Source organism: Rhipicephalus microplus, chromosome 5 (genome assembly GCF_043290135.1).
Source record: "Rhipicephalus microplus isolate Deutch F79 chromosome 5, USDA_Rmic, whole genome shotgun sequence".
NCBI lineage: Eukaryota > Metazoa > Arthropoda > Arachnida > Ixodida > Ixodidae > Rhipicephalus > Rhipicephalus microplus.
In genome coordinates this window covers 201,657,988-201,684,063 of record NC_134704.1, presented here as the reverse complement: position 1 = coordinate 201,684,063, position 26,076 = coordinate 201,657,988, and the positions used below count along the sequence as shown (strand labels likewise).

Below are 26,076 nucleotides of genomic sequence, written 5' to 3'. Positions count from 1 at the left end.
GGTTGCCGCCGTCCGTTTTCCCGGTGTGGGCTGGCTGACCTCGCTCATCTGGTGTCGGCAATACTATGGCGCTGCAACGAAGGTGACTGGGCAGGAGAAGGAGAGCGTGGTTGATGTCGGAAACCCGGCTCGTAATCAGTTATAATCTTGTCATCATTGTTAAGGCGGCTGTCGAAAGGGGGTCGAGGCACCAGAGGTCTTTGAGAACCGACATCGCCACGGCGGGATACGTAGTCGTTGGCATGTTGACTGTCAAACCGTGATCTGAGAGGGCGAAACGGATCGGCGCGGTGCCAGGATTAGCGGGCTATGTGGCCTACACCTCCACAATTGAAACAGTGGACGCCTGTCTGCAGTGCGCAAGGCGTCTGTTCGGCGAAGCTGTGGATGCCGTGGTGACTCCTCTCGTGACGAAGGTCATGACAGGCCAGAAGACAACTGGTCGTATCGGAGCTGGATGGGTGGGTGCCACGATGTCCCCCCGTGTAGTGGTGAGCGAGGAACGATTGCAGGTGGCGGGTAGTATGAAGGCGGAGTGGGTGAAGAGCTCCGAAGGGTGGCGGCATACGTCATGGGACGTTGCTCAGGGGCAGGATCAGCTGTCGAGAATGCTTGGCGGATTTTGTCGCGGACGACTTGAGCGACAGATGCCGTGAGTGTATCCACTACCGCAGTCTGCAACCTTTGCAGTTCTTCACGAACAATCTGTCTAATCATGTCACGCAAGGAGCTATGACTGTCAAACGTCACAGTGGCGGCCTGAATTTGGGGTCTGCTGCACAAGCGGTCATATTGTGGGCAGCGTTGGTGATGTGCCAGCTCGATAGCCGACGCTTCTTTGATGAAGTTCTCTACAGTGCTTGGCAGTTTGTGAAGAAGTCCGGCGAACAGCTGCTCTTTCACGCCACGCATGAGGTAGCGCAACTTCCTATCTTTGGTCCTCTGAGTCAGCACTGCGAAATAAACATGTCATGTCTTCGGTGAAAATGGCGACCGTTTCATTGGGTTTTTGGACCCTTAGCTCTAGTAGTTGGTGGGCGCAGTCACGTCTTTCGACATTGGCAAAACTTTCAACCATCTGCTGGTGAAAGTAGGCCCATGTAGACAGGCTGCCTTCTTTGTTCTCGTACCAAGTACGAGCGCTGTCATCAAGATAGAAGTAGGCCCAGCTGAGCTTTTCCTGAGCAGACCACTGGTTGATCTTCACAACACGGTCATAGTGATCTAACCAGTCTTTTACATTTTCGTGTGCGCCACCTATAAAGCGTTCAGGCTGCAGCGATTGAAAAAAACGTTACCTGGGATGGAACGGGAGGACTGGTGCCGAGAAATACAGGCTGGGGGCTGGTGTTAGCCATTTCTAGATGTAGTGTAGAGGGCTTTTGCGAGGGTGTGAAGTCTGAGGAAGACCTCTCAGCCGACGACTGAATCGATGGACAGGGGCTGCTAGGCACGTCCGGGCTCGATGAACGGCTTTCACTAGGGGTGTGAAACATCGGGCAGCGTCACGGCCCAGCTCCTCCACAAGTGTCGCAGTGCAATGCGAACAAGAGATGACTACAGCTTACGGTAGCGAAAATAGCGTGTTCAGGCTCAGCTGTACAGCAAGACGCCTGCTTCGTTATCGTCCTGAAAACCGCCTTCCCCACTAGCTGGAATCAACAAAACATTCCTAGCATCGTTCTTTTTCATATTGTCAATATGTCAAACACATGTCAATATATATTGCAGTATGTATATTTAACATGGAACTTCAGTTTGTTTCAAATTGATTATAGCAGATTTGATCACTTTGACGAAGTAACAGCTTCGTCAAATAGGTATTAGAAGTGAGTGCTTTTTATGATTAGTTTTAGATATTTCATTTTTTTCTTTCACACATCACAGAGTGTAGTTTGTTAATGTCCTGAGATACATCGGTTGCACGCACTGGCACACCAAGCCTCATCATGAATTGGAGCACCTGTACAAAAATAGGAACGACACGTGCTCCATAAATGTGCAAGTCTATGTTACTGCTGAGACTGTTATCATTCAGCGGACCTGGAAGTGGCTTGAAAGCATGCATACCAGCCTCATCTGGAAGGACTGTGATCTGCTTGGGAGCTTCGCGGGTACAAAACTGCTTAATGGCTGGTGCAAGGTTAGTTTTTTTATACATAAGATAAGGGAAACGCCACCTACTGTGCACAAATTGAAAACCCAAGCATGGTTGCTTGCAGTGCATACCTGTAATATTCTCACACATAATGCTTATCGAACAATAATAGTGCTATATTGCGAGATAATTGAGAATGTTGAAAGTGTAAAGCTTGCAGCTCAAGAATGCAACTCCAATCATCTGAGGTTGAAAGCTCGTGCTTTTGAACGAACGCCATACTTTGATTCCTTATTGAGCTCACAAGCTTGTGACTCACTCTGTGGATCAAGTGCCCTGAAAGGAAATAGGAAGTGGGTGAAAATTGCCTGGCTGTTCACAACTTGCAAGGAGAAAGACCTATTTACATGTTTCAGACAACATAGGACCCGTAACTGCATCGTTTGCTTGATGTAGTGTTTCTCTTTTAGTGCTGTGGCATGTTCTGTTTATGCCGAACGTGTTCACCACGATTGCATAGTGATATTTGTTTCTACAAATTGTAGCTGACCTAAGTTTGCATTGTTGGTCTCTAAAGGTGACGTTCAGTGTGCCTCAAAGCCACGGCTCTTCATCTCTCTGTTTGTGGCTAGCCTACTTCAGCAGCAGTGCGATGCAGTCAGCACACATGCCAGCGAAGTCATGGAGCACTTTTTTGGAGTTCTGTGCAGGACACATCGTATGCATCTGGCAAGACACTTTTATCAACAATAATGATAAGTGTTGGTGGCACCTGTAGGAGCCCATTGAGCTTGTTGCGTATGATTATTTCTCCTGATGAAGTGCATTTTTGAAAGGTTTTCTTCGTTTCGGATAATAGATGTGAGCAACAAGCACACTCATATTCCACAAGTGCTTTCTGTCTTCCAGACTGCCCATTTGCTCCTATACACGGTATGATGATCTGGCTATGTTAGACAGCCTTAAAGTTATGAATATTAGCTGTTGTCTTGTAATGCAGTCTAACTTGTGTTTCTCAGCGAACTCATTTGTGGTCTGCTTCTCGCTCCTAGTGTTAAGCAGAAACAGAACAAATTTTATTGATTTATTATGCGTGGAAGGAGTTTTATGCCATCCTCTATAAGATTGTAGTTTTCCTCTTGTATCATAATAAAATATATTTTCACTCTTAAATGTTTGTGTGTGTATTGAGACTTCGTTTCTTTTATTATTTCTGTATACTTGTCATCAGCTTCTGAAAATACGACATCTGTAGATATGGGCAACTAGTCAACAACTGTACACTTTTGTATGTAGCATGGTTGTAACAGTGAACTGTATTTTGCTAAGGTCTAGCAGTAACAAGCAATCTGGTGGTCCATGGTCATGAACAGTGTATCAAGAACGGAGCACAGAATACCAACAAGTGACAGTTCTGTCTCTCAAAGTTTACGGCAGCAGAAAGAGCACAATGTGATGTCAGGAGCAGTTTGAAGTGTATAAGCAGTATCATTCTGTGCAGCTGCAGTTTAACTTCTTAGCAGTTCATAATCTAGCAGTTGCTTTGCTTGCATTCCTAATTATTGAACTTTTTCATGGAATATACCAAACTATGGCACTAATTTAAAGGCTGCTGTAGTATAATTATTTTGAGCTAAAGATTTTAACATGCATGTAAATCAAAGTGCTGGCGGGTCTCTGCATTTAACTGCAATAAATCACACCATCCATGGTGGGCAAAGGTAACTGTGTTTGCACTCTTTGTAGTACAAGAAGTAAAGCCTTGGAAGCAGTAATCTTGTACTTAGTCGATATAATATTTCAGTATACACTCATTTGGGTAGCACAAACTGTGCTATGTGTGTGCTAGTTACGGTAATTGTGTTCTGGGAGGTGATTTTATGGAGATTGTTTCATTTGAAAGGAAGAAGATCATCACTACTCCCAGTATATTAAACAGTAAATTTTACTGCTTGTGTATTGTTATCTCACTGCTTGTCCGTCGTTCAACAGCGTACTTCTCTGTTTTTACTGTGTAAGTGTAAGTTTTTATTGTATACTTTGCTCGGATAGGTTTGTTCGTAATGTAATTGTTTACTATGCAAGAGACATATCATCAATGCAACTTTACTCAGACAAGAAATAAAAGTATTTATTTTAATTTATGTGTAGCTATAGCTTGTATTTACTTATATTTTCCTGGGTGCCTGTACAATTGTTTAGCCATATAATGGTACTGGTGTACTCTAATACTGTAGCTGGCATGCTAAATTTTTTTGTTAATGAAAGTAACAGTGTGTTTATAACCATTAATACTATTCTCTGTTGAGTTGTGAAAACTCTATAAAAACGTAGTTTCATTTTTAAATGTTTAAGCCAACTGTGCTTTTATTCATTTAATGTGGTCCAAGTTTCATGCGAATGACGCATAATTACGTTGTAGTTGAATAGTATTAGTAATGATTTTACACATGTGTGCTGAGCAACATCGCAGTTCAGGCCAGCAGCAAGACATACATGCTGTGCACTGGTCCATCACTTCACACATTTAGTGTACAGTCTTTGCCCACCAGTGAACTGAATTTTTTTCAAGCAGACTAACAGATAGCTGTATATGATTTGTGCTGATGTGCAAACTTCGAAGTTTTTTTGAGGAGTGTTTTCGGGAAGCGAAATGAGGTCCATAGCTGTTGATATAAACACTGCTTGCATCGAGAAGCTTAGTAGCTTAGAATTGTATTATTCATTCGTTTTCTTCAATTTATTTGCGCTGTGCCGATTTTTCGCCCAAGTGTCCTAACATACTATGTTAGTGTGTTGTGAATGAGCCAAGCTAGGTAAATAAACAGAGTAATGATGCAGACATGTACGGAATTTTGATGCACAGCCATTTTTTTAGCATGACATTATCAAGAGCTTTATTCTTGTACTTCTTATGAAAACTGCTTGTAACTGGGCAACACCAAAACAACGCATCAAGCTTTTCTGAGATTGTTCGAGAAACACCGAGTTCAGACATAACAGTGATGGTGAATTTCTCTCGTAAGTTACTTCCTGTATATTCAAATTGGTATTAACATTGTTGTTTATAGCCATACATCCTAATATTTACACGTGTATTATTTATACATACACCTGTAATATGTATGTATGTATGTATGTATGTATGTATGTATGTATGTATGTATGTATGTATGTATGTATGTATGTATGTATGTATGTATGTATGTATGTATGTATGTATGTATGTATGAATGTATGTATGCATGCAACTTTTAAATGAGAATCCATTTATGATTAATGAGTAAGTTTGGTAATGATTTGGCTGAATGTGTTTCTAGTTCTTTTTTTCTGGGCCATTATACATATCAATTTGTTTTTTACTGCATAAAATAGGTGTAATCGTACACAAACCATGTGCATTCAAAGTTGTTTCATTTGCCAACGTGCACTCATGAGCAAGAAATTGGGTAAAATGGAACCAGCCAGCGCATATTAGTTTAGAGCAGAGATACTCTAGATGGCATATCTTGTACACATGGCGTTGGTCAAATGTGTCGATTTCAACAAATCAATTTTTGACAAAAGAAACAAGCGATCACCCGTAGTTGTATAAGTGTGTGATATTTATGTGTATTGTAATTTTGGTTGGCGATTACTGTTAAATTCACAAACCTAGTAAAGCTGAATACATGAATTTTGTCCATGCATCTTTCATCTGTACTGGAACTGTTCTTAATAGATATAAACGTCGGTTTAAGACTTTATTGTTGTAGCCAAAAGCCGAGTTTCTCTCTATGACACAAATGAAATTGACATTTTTCTGTCCCACTCTGGACAGTAGGGAATCCTCTCAGCAGAACTGTATTAGCTGCTATAGTTCATTTTAACCATTTACAGCGACATTAAACTGCATCGCGCAGCATGACAGATAGCGGAAGAGAAGACCCAAATTAATCACTCTTTTTAAGTCCTCTCTAACTCTCCGTGCTTTTTTTCCTTGCTGCATGTAATAATGCCCACCAAATTAGCACCAGAACGTCCCCCGACCAAGGCAGTCAACTTGGCCGCAAGCAATTAGGTCGCTGCATGTCTAGATTTTTTTCAAAACATTGTGATGACTGATCACTGGTCGAATATCAATACACGTGAAAAGTAATATACCAGGCATTATATTGGTATTTCAGCACTGGGCACTTTTGCGATAAGAGAGGATGGAGGGGCAAGTTATGATCCCTGAAGTATGCAATTTATGAAGGAACACGGCACAGCGCTTTTGGGTGAAAAGGGGAGGGAAAGAAGAGAGCGTGAAAGCCACTTCTTAAGAAATAAGAACCCGCCGCCACGAATAATCTCAGGCCGGGCAACCTCTTAAAAAAGTTCTTGGTGACATTGTACATCAAACGCAGTACCTCGTAGATTGTAGCTGAGTGTTGTAACTGCTCGTCCGCTGCAGCAGTGCTTGCATTGACCATATTGCTGATATATCGTCAATGCTTCGAATGACACCAAGTGGAAAAACGTGCGGTTAAACTTGGTCAAAATAGAAAAAATAATTAGAATGCCTTTCCTCAAGGTTACTAGAAGATGGAAACCACAAAGTGTGGCTGTAAAACCGTGCACTATTTATCGTGTACATTACTGTCGTGATGTTGGGATAGCCGGCTCTAACGTACGCTACCTTCCTATAGTGTGCCAAATATAAAAAAATGAAAGTGTATCGGCCTGTGACAATGCCAATCAACTAATATGAATTCACTGTAACTAGTGTCACTTTCACTAGATGAATACTCAGCTTGTTTCCACTATAGTTATTTAAGGAAGAATTAGCTCGTTAACTCACAACTTTCCTAATTAGCATTGATTCTCACATCTAAAGACAATCACATTTAATCTCGCTTTCTGTGTGGCTGTCGCTACCATATAACGCGTACTCCGCTTTTTATGCTCTCCCAGCATCCGACGTTGCTTTGCGAAATCTTTCCCTGACGTCTGCTGGGCCAGAAAATTGTTTTTATTATCTATCGATTTCAAGCTTTCTAGGAGACGAAACGAGAGCCTCTCTCTTTTGTAGTTCTTTTCGCACATGTGATAACGTCTCTCGACGATGACGTCTGCACGAAATATTTCCACCGAGTTTTGTGAAAAGCATTAGCCCGAAGATACCTACGGATGAGTCTTCCTCGTTTTACGTAGACAGATATACAAACGTAAACGTATGCACATTCTCGCACTGCGGCATTATAAAAATGCTGCGGTGCATGGAACCTGCGAAATTCTGCTCCAAATTTGATTTGGCTACTGCTGTTTTATATTTCTGCACAATTCGTCCGCAGGCACAAACGTCACTCCTGGATATTGTCAAGGTCTAGGAACAAAACACCCTTACGTTCGCCGCTATATCGTGCCCGATTACACCGGATAAGTTGAGCAGCAGTGCAGCTTCATTAAAATGTGAGGTAACTGGTCGCGTTAAACAGGGGGAGACATTTGAAGCACACTTTCAAACACTGCATGCATCGATTTATGCGTGGTTTTATTGATGTGGTGCACCTGGAGTGTTGTTTACTTGTACTTGGCGAGATAGTGCATGGGAAATCGCTGAAGGCCATCGAGCAATTCCTTTTTCAGCTACTGTCATTGATGAAAGGTGAGTGCTTGGCTTTGCACAGCACCGCAAGACCTCTATTACAACGTACACGGCATCCCGTAAGCGCTGTAGCAGACGCTCGCGGAACTGAAACTTAGATGCAGCAAATCATTGCTATCATCGTATACTCTCCATGCTAGATAGACGCCTTGCATGCTATCTTGATATTATCAGCACAAACTTCTTTCTTTCCTTGTCGTTTCGTCGGCTATCGTGTGTCCTCCTCGCCCTCTTAAGTGCCATAAAAGTTAAATTCGGAGTCACGCTATAGTGATCCCTCTAGATAAGAGAATTTTCGGCTAAGAAAATGCGTAGCCATTAAAAAGCTTTGTGAATTCGGCCCCTGTTTATTTGGGCGAACCTGTGCTCAGTAAACGGAAAGTTGGATTACGGTAGCAGGCTTGCAATGATAGCGGCGAACGGAGCATAGGCCGTCGATCAACTGACAAGCGGTGAAGCACTTGGCATTTATATTCTTGTCATAGAATATTATAGCGTTATCGCTAGCAGCGACCTAGGTTCCCGAATATTCTGTCACGTTCCCGAAGTGAGCGTAATCCTTCAAAACGATATACTAAAGCCTCGAAGCTTCTTCAACATCATAAGCACGGTTTGCGCTGAACGTAGTGCGACGGGTGCTTGCAAAACTTGAGGAAAGGAACGTGGCAATATATATAGTGAGAAAACGTTCAGCCTCCGAAACTCTTCTTTATTCACGCTCGAGCCAAAGCACCTCTGCCTAGAGACAAGCGGTGTTGATGAGCAGTTACAGGTGAGAAGATGTGGGCATAAGCGCGTGAGCACACAAGAGGCGACGCAAGATGACCCGGCGGTAGACGCCGATCCTAATGGAGGTTATTGGCCAGACGCCCTTTCGGCGTTCAATAGTCAATGCTTGCTCGTAATCGTGGAGTCAAAGGAGGGTCTTGAATCACATGTCTTTGGGACGACTGCAACATGCCGGTGTCGGGTAAGCTTGATGGGGCACCCGGGGTGGTGTTTCGGTGCCTTTTAGCCATGAATTCGGCTGGCCACCACTCCCGCACCCTAGACACCGTCTTTATTAGGCCACCTCTGCCCTGCAACTCCTCTTTTGAACTCCCGTGGACCGTGCTTCTTGGTGGCATCTTTCGTGCGCCACGTGATGAATGTCGTCTTTTTCAACCATTTTCTTCTAAAAACCATCCCACTCCGCTCATGCACATAATCACAAGTCTTTTTCCACCATTTTCTTCTAAAAACCATCCCACTACGCTCACGCACATAATTACAAACATGCATTCCAGCTTACAGAAAGATGGCTAAAATGGAAGCTATCAATCACATTGCCATGCTATTTGTCAACTTCGCCTAATATTATCGCATTTAGGAAGTGGATTGCATGTGCATTTCGCAGCGTTGAACGTTAGCTTGTTCGAAAAGCTTGTACGAGTTTATAACGTATTTCGAAGTAATGTATACCTCTGACCACTTTGCGCAGGATGCAGCCTCACCGACTACCAGCAGTGGCTTTTCCTATTGCAGCATCTGCAAGCTGTCCACTTCCGCCGTCCGAGGGTACTTACACAAAGGCTGGCCGGAGTCTGCAATCACCACCATACTTCGACAAGGCTGCGGAACCCTGGGCATCGAAACGCCTCGTGTATGTGCAGGACTCGTAAAGCTATTCAAGGTAACGAAGCAAAGCTTGTCGATCACGAGACACTCTGTTTTGAAACAATGTACCTTATTGACTTCTTTGACGCTAAAGGAAAAGACACACAGAAAGAGAAGAACAAACTAGGAAGTAATGAACTGTTCCTACTTCTTTAGTCTAACGTATTAGCTATATCTAAAAAGTTGCTGTGTAATCTTTTTGTGCAGGATTAGGCATATTAATCATTTTTCCTGTCTTATACATTGTTATGTAAGTGCTAACTGGGCTGTCCGCATGTACAGTGCCTAAGGATGGTTCAGATATTTATGTAATGTTGATCTCTGAATTCTGTAAATTTGTTTTCATTGTTTCACGAATATTAGTGCTTGTTTACTTACTGGTAAATTCATCTTGTTAGTATATTCCTTTCGATACCACCGCACTTAGTACTGTTTGCTTGTACTTTCGCTATCCTGCTTAAAGGTCTGCAGGCTTCTTAAATAAATAAATAATGTAAATCAAACACATCAGTGTGGTAAATATTGGGACGCTTAACAGACTTACAATTAAACGGCATCAAAGCGTTTGTTTCAAAGAATTTGTTTTCACCTTAAGTTCCCTAACATGTTGCTCACCGCGCTACTGCCTCTATGGCATTTTTAGACTGCACAGAGCCCGCGGGGCATTTACGAGCTTTCAGAGGTGGTACAAAATGTCGAATTTAGTGCTGGAACTTTCACTGCGATGTGGAGAACACAACGACATGATGCGAAGAGGTTCACATACGGGTCCTCACGCGGGAACAACTTTGCGGCGGCACCGACATCCCGGGGTTTCCAGAGGGCCGTTGGGTGGTGGCGGTCATCGAAACACTTCAGTGTCCCGACGGTACGGTAAACGCACCAAGAGTGATCAACGGCGACCAGCCACTGTGGCATAAGCATCAGACTGGGCCTTCTAATGGAGGGGTGAACCCTCAGCTGGCAATGGTTGATGGTTGGATGGATGGATGGATGGATGGATGGATGGATGGATGGATAGATGGATGGATGGATGGATGGATGGATGTATCTGGCTGTGCCCTTTAGATCGGGCGGTGGCTCACGCCACCTAGCCATAAAGTCAATGATTGATTGATTTGTGGGGTTTAACGTTCCAAAACCTCTATTTTGATTATGAGAGACGCCTAAAGTCAAGTTTTACCACTGTGTATTTAGGAATTGAATTTCACTCGCGCCTCGATTGTAGCCACCAATCAGTTAGCCTCCTCCTGGTTATTTCTACACGTTTAAAGTCTATTTTGCCTTCACTGTCCCTAAACCCCAATGCTTTGAAAAAATCGGCGCCATTACCTTCGACTATAAGGTGGAGCCCTTTACAGAACACTATCAAATGTTCAGCCGTTACCTCTTCCTCTCCACATGCACTACATAACGTGTTTGTGCCTTCGTGTTTGACTCGGTACGTGTTGGCCCACATAACACCTCCTTCCTCGAAGAGCAGAGAACTACCCCCGGAACTATCGTAGATCTTTTCTCTTGCAATTTCCAGCTTGAAAGTTCGGTAGGTTTCCAGTGATGATTTCGTGAGGATTACCATTTTCCACATGTTCCTCTGTTTTCTTCACCTTCTTCTTAACCAATGTTTCCTTTTGGCTTGGTATTCTTCTGTTACCTAAATATTTGCTTGACAGTTTTCGAGTTCGTTTCATTCATTCAGTACCGACATTCTTTATGTACAAGTAACTGAAAACTTTCCTAACCAAACGCTCCTCTCCCATTTTTCTCAGTCATTCCTCAAATTCTATCTTCCTGCTAGTTTCCCTCCACTCAAACGATGTCCATTCCATGTCGCCCTGTACCCCCTGATTTAGAGTATTCCTGTGTGCTCCCAAAGCAAGTTTACCTATGCAACGTTGTTTAATTTTCAGTCTTGCTTTAGCTTCTGATTTCATGCACAAGACGGCATAGCCGAACGTCAAACACGGGACCATGACACCTTTCCAAATTCCTTTCACAACGTTTACATAATATAGTTCCACAGTGCCTTATTTTTCATTACAGCTGCATTCCTGCTACATTTGGACATTGAGTACCTTTCGCGCTCCCTCAGGTATTCAGCCCCGTTGTTTATTCATACGCCCAAATATTTGTATTTATCCACTACTTCCTGCGTGACTTCCTGTATTTTATGGTAACTGCTTTTTTTATCGTTAAATATCATAATTGCCAAGTTTTCTCAACTGAACTTTAATTTAACCTATCTCCAATTTCCGCAGATGTCTATCGATACCTGCAGATCTTCCTTGTTCTCAGCCATTATTACAATATAAACTACATACATCAAATACTGTTCCAAGTTCATTTTCTTTGCTAGACAAAATAAAGACTAAAGACGAGTGGACATTCTTTAATCTGTCTTCTAGTCCTTGTAAATGCAGTATAAACAACAGATGACGAGGGACATCCCTGTGAAATCCCGCGTTGTACCGCTATAGTTTAAGATATACGTTCTTCCCATTTTATCACTACCTTGTTACTTTTATAGATATCCTTTAGAACATTAGTTATTACAACTTCCGCATCTAGTGTGTTCACCATTCCCCACAAGTCTTCATGAAACACACCACGTTAGCACTCTCGATATCTAAAAAAGCCAACCACAGAGACCTGTGTGTTTTTTTCGCTATTTAGATACACTGCACCAATAAAACAGATTGTCCTCCAACCTTCTTTGTTTATAGAACGTAATTAGTACTTCTCCCAGCACCCCCTCACTCTGCACCCATGTCTGTAGTCTTACCTTTAAAATCAGCATCACCAGCCTGTGAAGTACTGATGTCATGTTTATAGGACATTGGCTGTTTTTTTTTATTTTTGTCCCCCTTTTCTTTTTAGATCATGCTCATCCTGCTTTGTTTCCACTCATTGGGAGCTTCAACAACCATATTGCTTTCGTCGCTGCCTCTCGTAATGTTTGCTAAGGATTTTGTCCTAAGATCTTTAATAGCATAATTGGGATAACATCAGGGCCTGTTGATGTGCTAATAGGGACCCTCTTATCTGCCCTTTCCCACTCTCGTTGTTCCAGTAAAGCCACTGTGCCAGTTCGTCCATCCTCATCTGGTATGGTGCATGCAGCGCTTTTTTGCATTTACAAATTTCTCTCACCATTGTTCTCATATATTCCGTTGCCCCAACCACTTCCAATTTAACCCCTTAGACTGTAGTTATAAACGTCTGTTGTATGCTTGTCTTATTACTCAAAGAAGGGAGGTGGTTCCAAAACCTTGCATTTGGTTTCTATTGTTTTTGCTTACTCCCTTCATTTTCAGTCCCCTTTTTTTTTAATCTTTTCACTTATAAGACTGGACGCTTCCATTCTGCAACTTAAAACGTTGTACAATTTTTTTAAAATAATTCTTCGGTTCATCCCTTTGTTTATAATACCTGTGTTTTTTTTTCTGGCGGCTTGCTGAAGCCCTAATATGACTCTTCCTCACCCGACCATATTCTCATCTCACCAGCTCTTAGATTGGTGTCTCTTTTTTCCGGTTGACTTCACTCGTACCTTTACAAGCTCTAACTCAACCAATCCAGTTCGATTTGTGTACGTCCACTTTGTTTTATTATCCTCAGTGATTATTTTCTCAATCTCTACAAAAGTTATTTCTGTTTGGTTTTCTGAAATACTATTGTCTTGTGGTCGCTTATAATGCCCTCCTTGCCATTACAATTTTTCTTCCAAACTGCCTAAATAATCGCTTCCTAAGCTTCTGACCATAGATATTCATCTATGCTCATCATCCGTAGGCGATCATACATTCCATATGACATCATCAATCGTCGACTCTAGCCTTCTCACCTCCCATGTTATCTGCTCTTCGGACTTCTCGGTATTGTTGCAAGTGATTAAATCATGCCTTTCACACATGTCCATCAGAATTCTGCCTGTTGGGCCAGTGTGTTCGTCCATATCTTCTGTGTACGCCTACATGTTTTCTAATGTAATTACCTCGTACACTTCTCGTAAATTTCTAATGCCGTTTTTATGCACTGCACTATTTTTTGTTTTCTTCTCTGGTTTTTGCCCCTGTCCACAAGTATACAAAACGCAGAAGCATCTTCGTCCCTTTCACTTTCTATTTTAGCCATAATTTGTTTCTGGAACTTCTGCTTGACAATTTCCGAGTGTGTATTCTTGTGAATGACCACCCGAATTCTCATACATAGTCTGGATTTCTAGGTGGTTGTTCCGTGTACCTATGATGTGTTTCTACAAACCCATACACCATCAGCTTTTCCTCCCTTAACTGTTCTTCTACCTCTCCCCACTTCAACCTTTTCCTGACACCCTGCACGTTATTAAACCCTACATCTGAACTTGCTCGGCCCTCGTGTATACGTCGATATCTTCCCCGAAATCTTTTTGTCTAAGATATTGCTGCACTTTGGAATGTATCTTTCTGTAACACCTGTCAAAGAGTCTTCTTGGTTGCTTTTCTCGTTGCTAGCCATCCTGAACCACAAAGGGCCCGTGTTCTTCCCAAAACAGTTACCGCGCGAGCTGAAGATCGCTAACCTGCCTCAAGATCTAGCCTCCTATTGAAGGAAATTCTGTGTTACTGAAAACCACCCCACCTCTTTGTTTATTTCCAGTACCTCAAAGGCTTTCTCTCATCTGTCATATCTCTTTGCTTGCATCGACAACCGCTCTTCGAAAGTCACGGTCACGCGCCAGAATCTCCAGTATCGTGCATATCACTACCGAAACCTTTAAAAAAAGGCACACATGTCATCGACTATTTTCGCCACTGTGGGGGCTGGTCCTGCCGACTTTTTATTTAAGATTTTGTTTGGAACACCTGCAATTACCACAAGGTTTTGTTCATTTGCATAAGTTGCGCGTTTCGCGTTCACTTGGCTGATGACTGCTTCAAGCTTATATCTTGAGAACATCCCTACTCAAACCCTCTTGTCGCCTCTTACTCTGTCTTTGAGTGCTTCTGCGCATCGGCTTAAGTTTGACTCCCCGGCGATTATTGCGTGCTCTGACAATTCTGCTGGAGTTTTCCGCAGCTGGAGGTTACTTTTACTTGTACCGCTGGCTGCTTTGTTCCTTCCCACCTCACTAGTACTTAGCTGAAGCACCATATACATGATGCGCTGGAACGTCGCAGGCAACAAGAAAACCCCAAAAAACATGAGCCTAGACTGAAACAGACCATCTGATGCTACATAGGCCGTCTTGCAATAGCTTCTTTCATCGATATCATTTGGCAGAAAACCTGTCTGGAGGTCACGGAGGAATAGACAAGAGGGGAAACTCTGCTCCTTCCCGCGCCGCGATTGTGCCATCCCTGGAACAGCGGCGAACGTTGTGACAGCGCCACCTACAGAACCACGGCCGAACTTCCGCGCTGGAGCAGCAGACGCGAGAAGCGTCGTCTGCTTGCAAGCTTGTGCTCGCTGCTTAGTGCATAGCTCAGATACACTCGCTAAACGAGACAGCAAATCGTTACGACAAGTTTTCGCTAAGCTAGCCAGATCGCCTTGGGAAAGAGACCATACAGCGATAGTTTGGCGAAGCTGTCCACAAGCGCTAAACAGGTTCGCTTTGACTTTTTCCCTTTCCTTAGTGCGGGTAGAAATATTTGTGGGAAAATGGCATACATTATGTGGTAATAAAAACATACAGGAGGAGCTTTTCGTAATAAGAAAGGAAGTAGAAAAATAGAAAAAAAGATGAAAAACGTTTTCTCAAGTGTCTGCTCTCTTCTAAAGCTTGTTTCATGTTGCAACTTCCTGAGAACCAATCGTTTATGCCAAACTACAACAACCAAACACGTAAAACTAAGAACCAGAATTTTTTTCACAATGTAGCTTGCCTGCAAACTTGGAGGTTGGTAAAATATTCGCAAAAGATTTCTGTCTCGTGACGAGTATCCTCTACTTTCGCTCGTATGGCGCAACATATCGGTATTTCCAGCATTATTCCGTCCAATTCTTCACTTTAATTCTCAGAACGAGTAAGTAATACCTCTTTTTAAAAGCTTAAGGTGCCGCTTGAGTGAGTTACGAGTTTTTTGCTGGTCAGCGATGTCTGTAAATTTAAACTTAGCGTGACAAATCAGACTTGCAGAATCTTCGTGTGGTGGTGGTGGGGATGTTGTCATAGGCGCGGTTAGCCTGCCAAAATTCGTCGGCAATCGCTCACCCTGAGCGCCTCCTGTCATGTAGTGTGGTTCACCATGCATTGCTTAATCTTGTCTCTCGTAGAAAACTTGAGTATGTTCATCACTTGCTTTAGCATCACCTACACCTACCGACATTGCTATGTCTTGACAGCATCCGTGGGCAAACACTCCTTTCCAATACTCTCCATTAATTTCTCTTTTTTATGGTGAAAATGCTGGCATGAGCAGAGAAAGTACTTCCTGTATTCAACGCATAGATTAGTGAACTCACTCATTAGTCAACTCATTCAGACTCACTGAGTTTCGGATCCAGCCCGAAGTCATGGTGTGTACTATTTTGGCGTCCAAAAGAGTCTCACTATTTGAAGGCTGAGTGAGTCTGGTAGAAAATAGTTTTGTGCGTGTGAGTATGGAACAGCGAAATATTTGACACAGCTGACAGAAATGCTTTGTGACAAGTCAAGCATTATTCTGTGAAAGATATGATGAAAAGACACGAATGACTGAAAATTGGTGTTTAGTATTTTTGGCTAGGTGGCACTTTAGCAAAATTGCAACAAAAACAGTGCTTATTGCGGTAAGATGTTTCGAGTCAAGGGCAGGTTTAAGATTTTACATCGGAAATTGTAGCAATTTACAAGATAGCTAAAGTTATTTCAATTTTTCATGAAAGTCACACAGTTGTAAACAATGTAAATATGAGAAGCATTTACGCCAAGAACGGCATATGACAACAGTGGAGTGCACTGAGCCACTACAAGCATTGGCAAATATGCGTAAACAGCCTTTATAATTTTTGAAGAGGATTCACAAGAGCTTTTATTTGCTTTGCATTAAATATATAACACGAACGTTTCTTCATAAATAAATTTTATTACCAAAAGAATTCATAACTAGTTGCCCAGTGTGTAGCGGTGCTGCCGTCGCGGCAGCCAGTGAACCAAGTTGAACCATGGCGCATGCGCACAGATTGCACGCAAGCACAGTGAACTATCACGCTCAATCAGGAACCTCTCTCGCATGTGAGTGCACAACTTCGTACTCAATGCAGGTAGAATAATTCTTATCAGAAATAATTTGTGGCGTTTTTCAATTTAGCATTCCGTGACCAGACTCACCAACCGGTAAGGCTTTTGCTGTGCTAAAAAGAATAGGCACCATAAACAATGTTTGTCGTTTTCTTTAATAATTTTTGGACTATCCATATGATTAATCACTGGCGTATGTTGTCCATGACGCTCATAAAAATAACAGTAGGCTTGAAGACTAAATCAGGCACAACTGAATACTAGCTCTGGAAATAAGACAGAAAAATGAGCAACAAAGAACGAACATGATTGTGAGGACCGAATAAAAGCTGATTACTTATCTATTGATTTTCAAGCACATAAAATTACAAAGGCAAGAATAGTTGTTACAAAAATTATAAAACATTTCAAGGAGATATGTTACGAGGATTTGTAATTATACACCATTTATGACACTAAAATCACAAGCTATTACAAAAATTTCGACTCCATTTTGAATAACATTTCCCTAAGAACATGGTTCACAATATAGCACGGAACAAAAAATTTGCGATACACTGCTGAGATAATTTGGAAATATATGAGCGCACAAGGTAAAAAGAAAAGCAGTAACTTTGAGCAGATAATTTTGTGTAGCTGCTGACTAGATATCTGTAGCAGCAGGCAACCGAAACCTGTTTCATCCTGCATAAGTCTCTGCATTCAGTGGCCTTTGGGCAGTGTTGCGTTTGCATACAAGCAACCATTGGTAAAATGAGCTGTTGTTCCACAAAAACAGCCCTAGGAACCTACACTCAAAACATTTTATTACAGTATACTTCACGTAAACACCCTTCGTCCAATGTGCAATTCTGAAAAATAAATTCCGACTTGAGAAGCTTGCTTGCAAAAGACATGTACTTCTTCTATTGATGTACTTCTATTGATGTACTTCTTCTGTTCGATTGAGCTTTCCTGACTGAAATATTCACCTGGACATGGCAGCCTGAGGCTGCAGAAATACATCTGAGAAGCATAATTCTAAGACTACTAAATAAAGCTCTCGAGATGGGAAACTTGGTATAAATAATATAGGAGAAAACCCAACACAATCAATAGAAACCTGCAACAAGCGTACTTGTTATCAAAACGCTTTAGCCATGAACCTATTACTGCTGTACAGCAACCATAAATGCTCAGAAGAATTTTTCTTGTGACATGCTGCTTACACTAAGAGTGGTGAATACCAGGAGTCAGTACAGAGCATGCTTCTGTAGAAAATGGCAAGAAATACAGATGATTGCATGTCGATGCAGAAAGATCAACAAAAGCATGAGTTTACCAATGATGACAAAATAACATGTGGCAACCATAACACTGCGTTACACTACGATGCACTTTGACAAAGTACACGCATGCCAACACTCTTCGACGCACATTTTCCAGACTGTCGCAGCCTGCTGAAGTGTTCAACATCTTTTTGTTTTAAAGCAAACCTGAGTTGGCAAAGAAAAAAAATGAGACAAAGCTTCTCCACAACAGTGTGACATGCAGAAAAGTCTTGGTAAAGGTCTTGTTTTCTTAAAACCATTCTCTTAAGGCTAATGAGATTTCCCTTGGAGTTGAGAAGATTAGCTTTATAGGCATGAAATAAATTTTCACAAGCCTTCGTGACCTTCCCTACAGGCCTTGACAGCACTTTCGAAGGATTTCGGCCTTTTTGGGCATAACATTTCAAAGCTAAAAACTTTGGGACTTGCCTCCATCAACAATGCTCAGATGGCACGTTCGACACGGCTGGGCCTTTTGGGACATAACGTTTCAAACTAACAGCGCTGGGACTTGCTCCCAACAACAATGCCCAGATGGCACGTTCAACACAGTTTACGCTCATGCATCACAACATATGCAACAAAGCCTGATAAATAGTCTAAGCTATCCTGTTATAGTTGACAAAAATCAAAGATGCCATCATCAACATCCACAGCTTCATTTGGATCTTCTTTGAAATGAGCATCGAGTTCTTTATCTCTTAAAAAAGGAGATCCTCAGAGTCATCAATGCCTTACGAGCCACTCCGACTAAGTAGAGGAAATTCAGCGGCCACAGTCACTCTAAAAGTTGAATCTAATTCTCTGTCACCGGGCACAGGTGTTTTGAACCTGAGTGAACTGAACAAATTTTCTAGAGCGTATTGGCTCACTCGACTAAGGATGAAAAACTTGCAGTATTTCTGAGTTATATAGCACTCTCTCAAGGACAACGCCGCAACAGTTCACAAAATAGCTCAGTTTTCTAAAGGTTTCCAACCTCTTTTGCCAGCCTTGTCAACTATCCTTAAGTTGGCAAATAGGTCAATGTATTCATTTTTTTAATTATCCACTTTTTCAGGCCATAGATTGCTTGTTGCCAACTTTTGTGTCCTTGACGTCATTATTGAGATTCAGGAGAATACATGGTCGATAAAAAATGCGGTTGTTAGAGCTGCAGTTGTTAGAAAGACTTTGCTCACCATGTATTTCAAAGCTGCAGCTGTGCTATGGTGCAAAAGTGCATGTGCTGAGGCAACATTCATCTTTTCGTAATGGTTGAGATCCAAGTCTTGGAGACAGAGAGAGAGAGAACTCTTTCTTGAAATGCAGAGAATTCAGCCGGCATAGAAAATTCACTGACTTGCAACTCTGCGTGGGGAAGGGGATTGATGATTAAAAGTGAGAATAGGAAAAGAGAGAGAAAAAAGACAAAATGTAAAATAGATGATAGAATAAAAAGAAAGAAAGTGGCCACCTCTTTGATTATTTATAGAGAGCTCACATTAATAGTTTTTCCATGGTGTCAAGCTACAGCTACAGCTTGTCTAGCTGACTGATGCTGTCGAAGTACGCAAACAACAGTTTCAAAGCATGCCTCTGTAAAGTGGCGCAGGCTAAAGATTTTAATACACAGTCAAGAAAAAAATTTCTCTCGGTAATCGAATGCATGCAATGTTCATAAAGCGCACGTTCTACAGCATATGCTCTAAACTCAGAGAATATATGTTCCACAAATTATATGGAGCCCCAGTTGCTTCAACACGAACTTGCTGACTGACAGAAGCGGTACCGTAAGATGTTAACATAGGCAGTGCTTAGACGTAGACGATGGTATAGCATTTCCAGATGACGAGAAATTTTGCATGAGAGTCTTGTTCTCAGATAGGGGTCGATTGAGTGAAGAAAGGCATACTGATGTGTGAGAAGGTTCCAGCGTCTCCTAAGTTCTTCAATCGCAAGTTTTTTGACCATTTGAGCTGCATCTAATTTAGTAAAATAAGTTGATCTGTAATTGTGGGGTCGAAGACTTTTGCGTGCTGCTTCATCTGCTTTTTCGTTGGTGGAAATGCCATAATGAGCCGGTATCCACTGAAATAGGATAGAGTTCCCAGCGGTCGCAGCCAGATGATGTAGACATGCTCTGTCGATTTTAAATGGGGTGAAAATTCGTTTTCTTTATGAGGTTAAACATTACCTGTAGTGCTCCTTTGGAGTCAGTGAAAATTACCCATCGGTCGGGCGTTTGGCGCAAATGTAAAACACAGCTTCTTTGATGCCATGAAGTTATACTGCTGTCGAGGATGTCTTTCGTTGCAGTCGACAGAATAGAATTTGTCTTCTAGAAGGCATATAAAGTCCATAAGCGGAAGTCTACTGAATGGTTGAGGCGTTGGTGCAAATATGCAAGTGCTACGCATAGTTATCGCCTAAAAAGAGAAGAGTAGTCTGCATGAGCGCAGCCTGTGACATTCGTCTTATTGCCCCATTGATGCCAGGTACTACTTTTTTTATAGTTAGAGGCGAAAGTATCGAGGGAAGAAATGTTGTAGGCATTAGGTTTTGTGGCTGATTCACAGGAGAGAGCTGGAGCATTCGCACAGCTTTGCCAAACGAATAATTGCTATGCCTTAGGTGAACTCGGTACAGGAAATGATTTTTACTTGTGTTCTATAGCAAGTCGAATGTGAGTACGCAAGGTTTCTTGGATAGAGATGACATCCAGTGGGAAACATCCTGCTTCCGCTATATTTCCCAAAGCTGAGGAGCTCTTCAGGAGCTCTAGACATATTGGTAGGCAGCTGTTGCGTGCAGCTTCCAAAACTCTCTTATGTACTGGGGATAATCAATGAAGCATTGGTAGACAATAGCGTAATGTTCCTTCAATGTACGCTCTCTGGAGCAGTACCATTGAGCGGCAACTACATTCCCATCGCGTTCCAACCATGAGTGTGAAGAGTTAAGTTGCTTCTACTTTTCTAGTTCGAAGTTTCTTCCTCTGAGGAGACCAAGAAATATTTCCGTCGATGATGAATACCAGAAATCTTTGAGACCTTACATAGGTCAGCGGCTGTCCACCGAGGAGTAGTACATTCTTGCTCATTTTCTTTCTTGTGAAAGCGATGGCTGTGCTTTTTTCTGGTGAAAGATGCATGCTTTGGGGCACTAGATATGTGGAGATGTTCTGTAAAGCTTTTTGAAGTCACTATTTGTCACGTAACGTGACCTTGAAGCGGTCTAGGTACAGATGTTCTCAGCATAAATCGCAATGTGTACTTATCAAAGAAGTGACTCTGTTATGTGTATGAGGGTAAGGTTGAAAAGTAGCGGAATCAGCACGGCACTCTGGGGTACACCCTTCTCTACTGTATAGAAGTGTGTGGGACGATTTGCAGTGCTCACATATATTTTCTGCTCCTCTAGATAGCTCTCGATTCATTTGTATAGATGCTCTTCTAGGCAAAGATTCTCTCCATTCTTCCATGATGGCGAAAATGGCATTATGAAAGACTGAGTCGAAAGCTGCCTTGATGTTGAGGAATACGGCTGCCAAAATTCGACCAGCGGAGAGGTCCTTTTCAAGGGAAGAAACAAGGGCGATGACACTGTCGACAGCCGACCGGCCTTGGCGTAACCCATTCATTTTTTGTAAAATTTGTTGTGGCTTTTTAGGAACCATGTGAATTGTTTGTGAACTAATCGCTCCATGGGTTTCCCAACGCAACTCATTAGGGTGACAAAAATTTGGACTTTTAAATGTGGAATTTTCTATAGTGTGTGTTTTTCATGTATAGCGCACGCTTGTCGCACATGTTCAGGACGGACCTGTAAAACAAAAAAGTTACAATAGTGCCATAACTACAACTGTCATGGTATTTTTAAACATTAAAGTCTACAGCTCTAACATCATTTGCACAGTAGTTGGAAGCGTAACCATAATCTTACAAAGTGGTACTTCAGGTAAGAACTTATCATGCATTTTAAAACGGACCTTGTTGCTGGGCAATTTGTTCTTCTCAACCGTCATATTGTCCAGGATGATATTTTGGCCTCTTACTTGAAGATCCCTCAAAATTTTCAGCAAATGAGGCAGGTCCGCTAAAAAATGTAGCCTTCGCTTACTGTCACAGGGGTGGGGGCATGATGTCTGATGTTTTTCATATTTTGAGGCATGAATTCCGTGAAGTCTCCAAATTGCAATGTTGCATGGGCCCATATCAGTGCCCACTGCATTAACAGTAATGCCACAGCTTCCGCTCTCTTAATCACTTAAAAAATGCACTTTTTAATCTACTGAGCATCAAAGAAACAAACTGTAAATAAGTGAAGGCCGCAAAATAATAGGTCCTCAAGGTATTGCCAAGAAAACACACTGCAAATTTAAACGAATATACAATTGCATATTTTGCGATTTTATTACCATTTGTTCCACAGCTGGAGCATTTGTCTTTTATAGATTTCACAAACCTATGCTAAATACTGCCTAAACTTGTGCACAAACTCAAAGCTCACAATAACACACATGGTATCAAACCAATGACACCTGGAGCGGTAGGCAACTGCCTGCTTCCATCGAGTTGTCAGCCCAGCCAGCATGAAAACAAGAGCTTGCGTCGCCAGCTCTTCCTTGGCCTGAAAGTTGGATGGCCTGACCGTTGGATGACCTGCAATACCAAGCAGTTATTTCGTGAGATTACTACAGTGCAAGTATTGTAATTTGAAATGCAAGGGTAACCTTTAGTTCTGCAAAGCCAAGGGTATGTGTGGTGTAAAAGTGTTAACAACCTGAAGATTGTTAAACAAGAAACCGTGGCATCAGTTGGCGTACAAACAAATTGTCCCCGCACGTTGGTTTTCATTGATACCGTAAACAAAAGGGGCGAATATTCTATGCACGGCCTGATCTTAATCTCACGAGCAGTTTAGTACCTGACACACGTAAACAACCTTTGCCACAAGGAAGACATTGCATGTCTGCACGCAGGCAAACACAAAGTTTTTTCCACTCCGTTAATGTCAGCGATGCGCGCTTGACAAGAGTGAGTGCCGACGACCAGTGCAGCCCTGTTTTCTGTATTGGATGCAACGGCACAAGGTGCCCAAGCGGTGATGCAGTGTTCTAAGTTATACCAGCAGATCTAGAGCGTTTTGTTACTATGCTATGTGTGGCGGTGGAACGGCTCTCATGGGAATTAGTATAGGGTAGCTTTACTGCATGAGATATGCCCCCAGACTAATATACCTCGACCAAGTTAACGAGGTTTATGTACTCTAGCAGCTATTATAGCTTTTCAATATACTACTTGTATGAGCTTGTTCATTCTTAACTCAAAGAAACTATCAAGGTGCATTTTCTACATTGAGGAATCGAAGGAAAGGAATCGAATGACCATGCCATTCCCAAGGTGGTAGTGATCCCAGTTTTTTCGCATTGAGAGAAATTAAAAGGATTGAAATTACAGCAAATCCCAATTCCCTGGAATGAAATAGAAACTTAGGGGGATGCTGCGCAACACTGGTTTGAGTGTGCCGTTTCCGAATTACACTGTCACACACAGAGTTACTAATTTCAAAAGCCTAGTTTATCCGACAAGCCAGTGCATATTTGTTTGTGTCATAAATAATACAACACAACCAGTTTACAGTTTTATACACTTATGATGCTTGTAGTTGATGCATCAAAGCCCAGGCCTCGAATGAGCTGCATTTTGTCCATAAGCAAGCAGGCATGGCGCTCTTGCGGTTGCAGTGACGAAGGCCTTTCTTTTAGCACCGCAAACACGTCATCCAATATGCCTTCAAAAATGCACATGTCACACTATAAGTAAGAAAAGTATTAATAGTGAATGCACATCGTTTCTTAAGAAACAGAGGTCATTTTGAGAATTTCTTTCTTTTTGCGGTCACAGGGGTGAGAGAATGATAGAAATAAATATATTTACAAAACATACAGGAGAGTCGGGGGCAGCTGCGGCCAAGATGGAGGTACAACGGCTACAAAAACACGAGCGCAATCGCATTCATCGTCTTCGTCGTCTACCTGATGCTCTCTTGTTGCCAATGTTATGTAACATATAACTCCCGCCACCGGTAGCAGCGACTCGGCGCCTAAAGGAGAGAAGCATCATGAGGAGATGTATGGTTTCAGGCGGGACACGTGGACAACGTCAGTGGCAGGTGCGGACGATGATGACTGGCTGTCCAACGGAGCTATCTTATATGTGACCTCAGTAAGCCAGCGTAAAGCCTTGTAAGGTCCCGATTAGCAAGATAGGAGCTTTGAAAAGAGGCTGACGTGGTGGCATGGTGTCCAGAGGAAGACCAATGAACCTGAAGAGTAGGAAACAACTCTGTGATGGCTATCGTAGTGGGCCTTTTGAGAGAGCTGCGAGCCAACAAGACGTTCCCGTGCAATTTGGCGGGCCACTTGAGCCCGAGCAGTGGAATTCCGGGCGTGCTATGTACCCGTCTGCGTAGTCAATGGGAGAAGTATCTCGAAGGGTAACGCTGGATGGTGGCCGAACAATAAATAGAAGGGAGTGAAGGCAACGGTGTCGTGGTGTGACGAATTGTACGCAAATGTCACATAAGGCAATGTACTATCCCAATCAAGGTGATCTTTAGAAACGTACGTGGAGGGCATTGTTGTCAAGGTTCAATTCAGGCACTCGGTAGGATCATTTCTTTGCGGGTGGTAGGCTGTAGTGAGCTTGTGACACGTAGAACACGAGCCCAGGATGTCATCTACTACTTTTGAAAGAATTGAGCGACTACGATTGGTCAGCAGCTGTCGAGGATCGCCATGGTAAAGAATTACGTCATGAAGCAAGAAGTCCGCGACGTCAGTGGCACAGCTTCTTGGTAGCACTCGTATGATAGCGTATCTTGTGGCGTAGTCAGTAGCCATGGCTATCCACTTGTTTCCAGTGAGACAAGTAAGAAATTGTCCAGCGAGATCAAGACCGAAGCTGTAGAAGGGGATGGTGGGCATGTCTATATGTTGGATTGGACCAGCTGGTGGCAAGAGGTATGTTTGGAGCGCTGGGAGGACTCACAAGCAGCAACACAGAGCGGTAAAAGCCTGGCCAGAAGAATCTACGCCGCACGCGATCGTACGTGCGCGTGGCCCCGAGATGTCCAGCGGATGAACCATCGTGAAACTGTGTCAGAACAGCAGGACGGAGTGTCGCAGGAACTTTAAGTAGTAGCTCTGGTCCCTCGGCGCTGGTGTTGCGTCAATAAAAATGCCATCAAGTAGAACGAACAAGTGTAGCGACGGGTCTACGTGGTGCAAACGTAGACTCTGCATGATAGACCGCAAGTGGACATCGTTGAGCGGTTCCTTGCGTATGTCGATGAAAGCAGACATGGCGAGGACACAAGGGTCAGAATCATGTGCTGAAAGGTCGGGTGGGTCCACGGGGTGACGGGATAGACAGTCGGCATCCTGGTGCAATAGGCCAGATTTGTATGCCACGGCAAAGCTGTATTCTTGGAGTTTTAAGGCCCAACGACCAAGTCGTCCAGTTGGATCTTTAAGGGACGACAGCCAGCACAAGGCATGGTGATCCGTTATTTCCGAAAAGGTGCGGCCAAACAAGTATGGTGGAAATTTTCCGACTGCCCAGACTAGTGTGAGGCACTCACGCTCTGTGATGAAAAACTTGCTCTCGGAAGTGGAAAGGAGGCGGCTGGCATAAGTGATGACGCGATCCTGTCCTCATTGCCGCTGAGCGAAAACAGCACCGATTTCCTGTTCGCTTGCATCGGTAAAAACTTCAGTATGTGCTGACGGGTCGAAATGGGCCAAGATGAGTGGGGAAGTAAGTAATGTTGTAAATGTGCTGAAGGCAGTCGCTTGGTCAGTACCCCAATAAAAAGGCATGTCCTTCATCAGTAGTTCCGTAAGCGGTAGCAATGTCAGCAGAATTCTTCACAAAACGCCGAAAGGAAGAACAGAGGCCGATAAAACTACGTAAATTCTTTTGCGGAACGTGGTACGGGAAAATCTTTGACTACTCTAACTTTGTCAGGGTTAGGTTGCACGCCTCGAGTGCTGACAAGGTGGCCAAGCACAGTGATTTTGCGACGGCCAAAGTGACATTTCAAAGAGTTGAGCTGAAGTCCTGTTGTCTGGAAAACCTCAAGAACAGCCAATAGGCGGCTAAGGTGGCTTTCAAATATAGGTGAAATTACAATG

At 42.8% G+C, this 26,076-nt stretch overlaps 1 protein-coding gene and 1 long non-coding RNA gene across 11 annotated transcripts in view; one reads left to right on the top strand and one right to left on the bottom strand.

Moving 5' to 3' along the window:
* Nucleotides 1-26,076, top strand: part of LOC119173563 (sphingomyelin phosphodiesterase) — a 1,093,949-nt gene that overhangs the window by 245,713 nt on the left and 822,160 nt on the right. For all 10 annotated transcript variants that reach the window (XM_075896398.1, XM_075896399.1, XM_075896397.1 and 7 more), the window contains one exon: nucleotides 9,208-9,399. In XM_075896398.1, coding sequence (XP_075752513.1) covers nucleotides 9,208-9,399 — 192 coding nt within the window. The remainder of the gene's footprint in view (nucleotides 1-9,207; nucleotides 9,400-26,076) is intronic.
* Nucleotides 22,208-26,076, bottom strand: part of LOC142818094 (uncharacterized) — a 159,335-nt gene continuing 155,466 nt past the window's right edge. The window contains exon 3 of the long non-coding RNA XR_012895558.1: nucleotides 22,208-22,540. This is a non-coding gene — a long non-coding RNA (uncharacterized LOC142818094). The remainder of the gene's footprint in view (nucleotides 22,541-26,076) is intronic.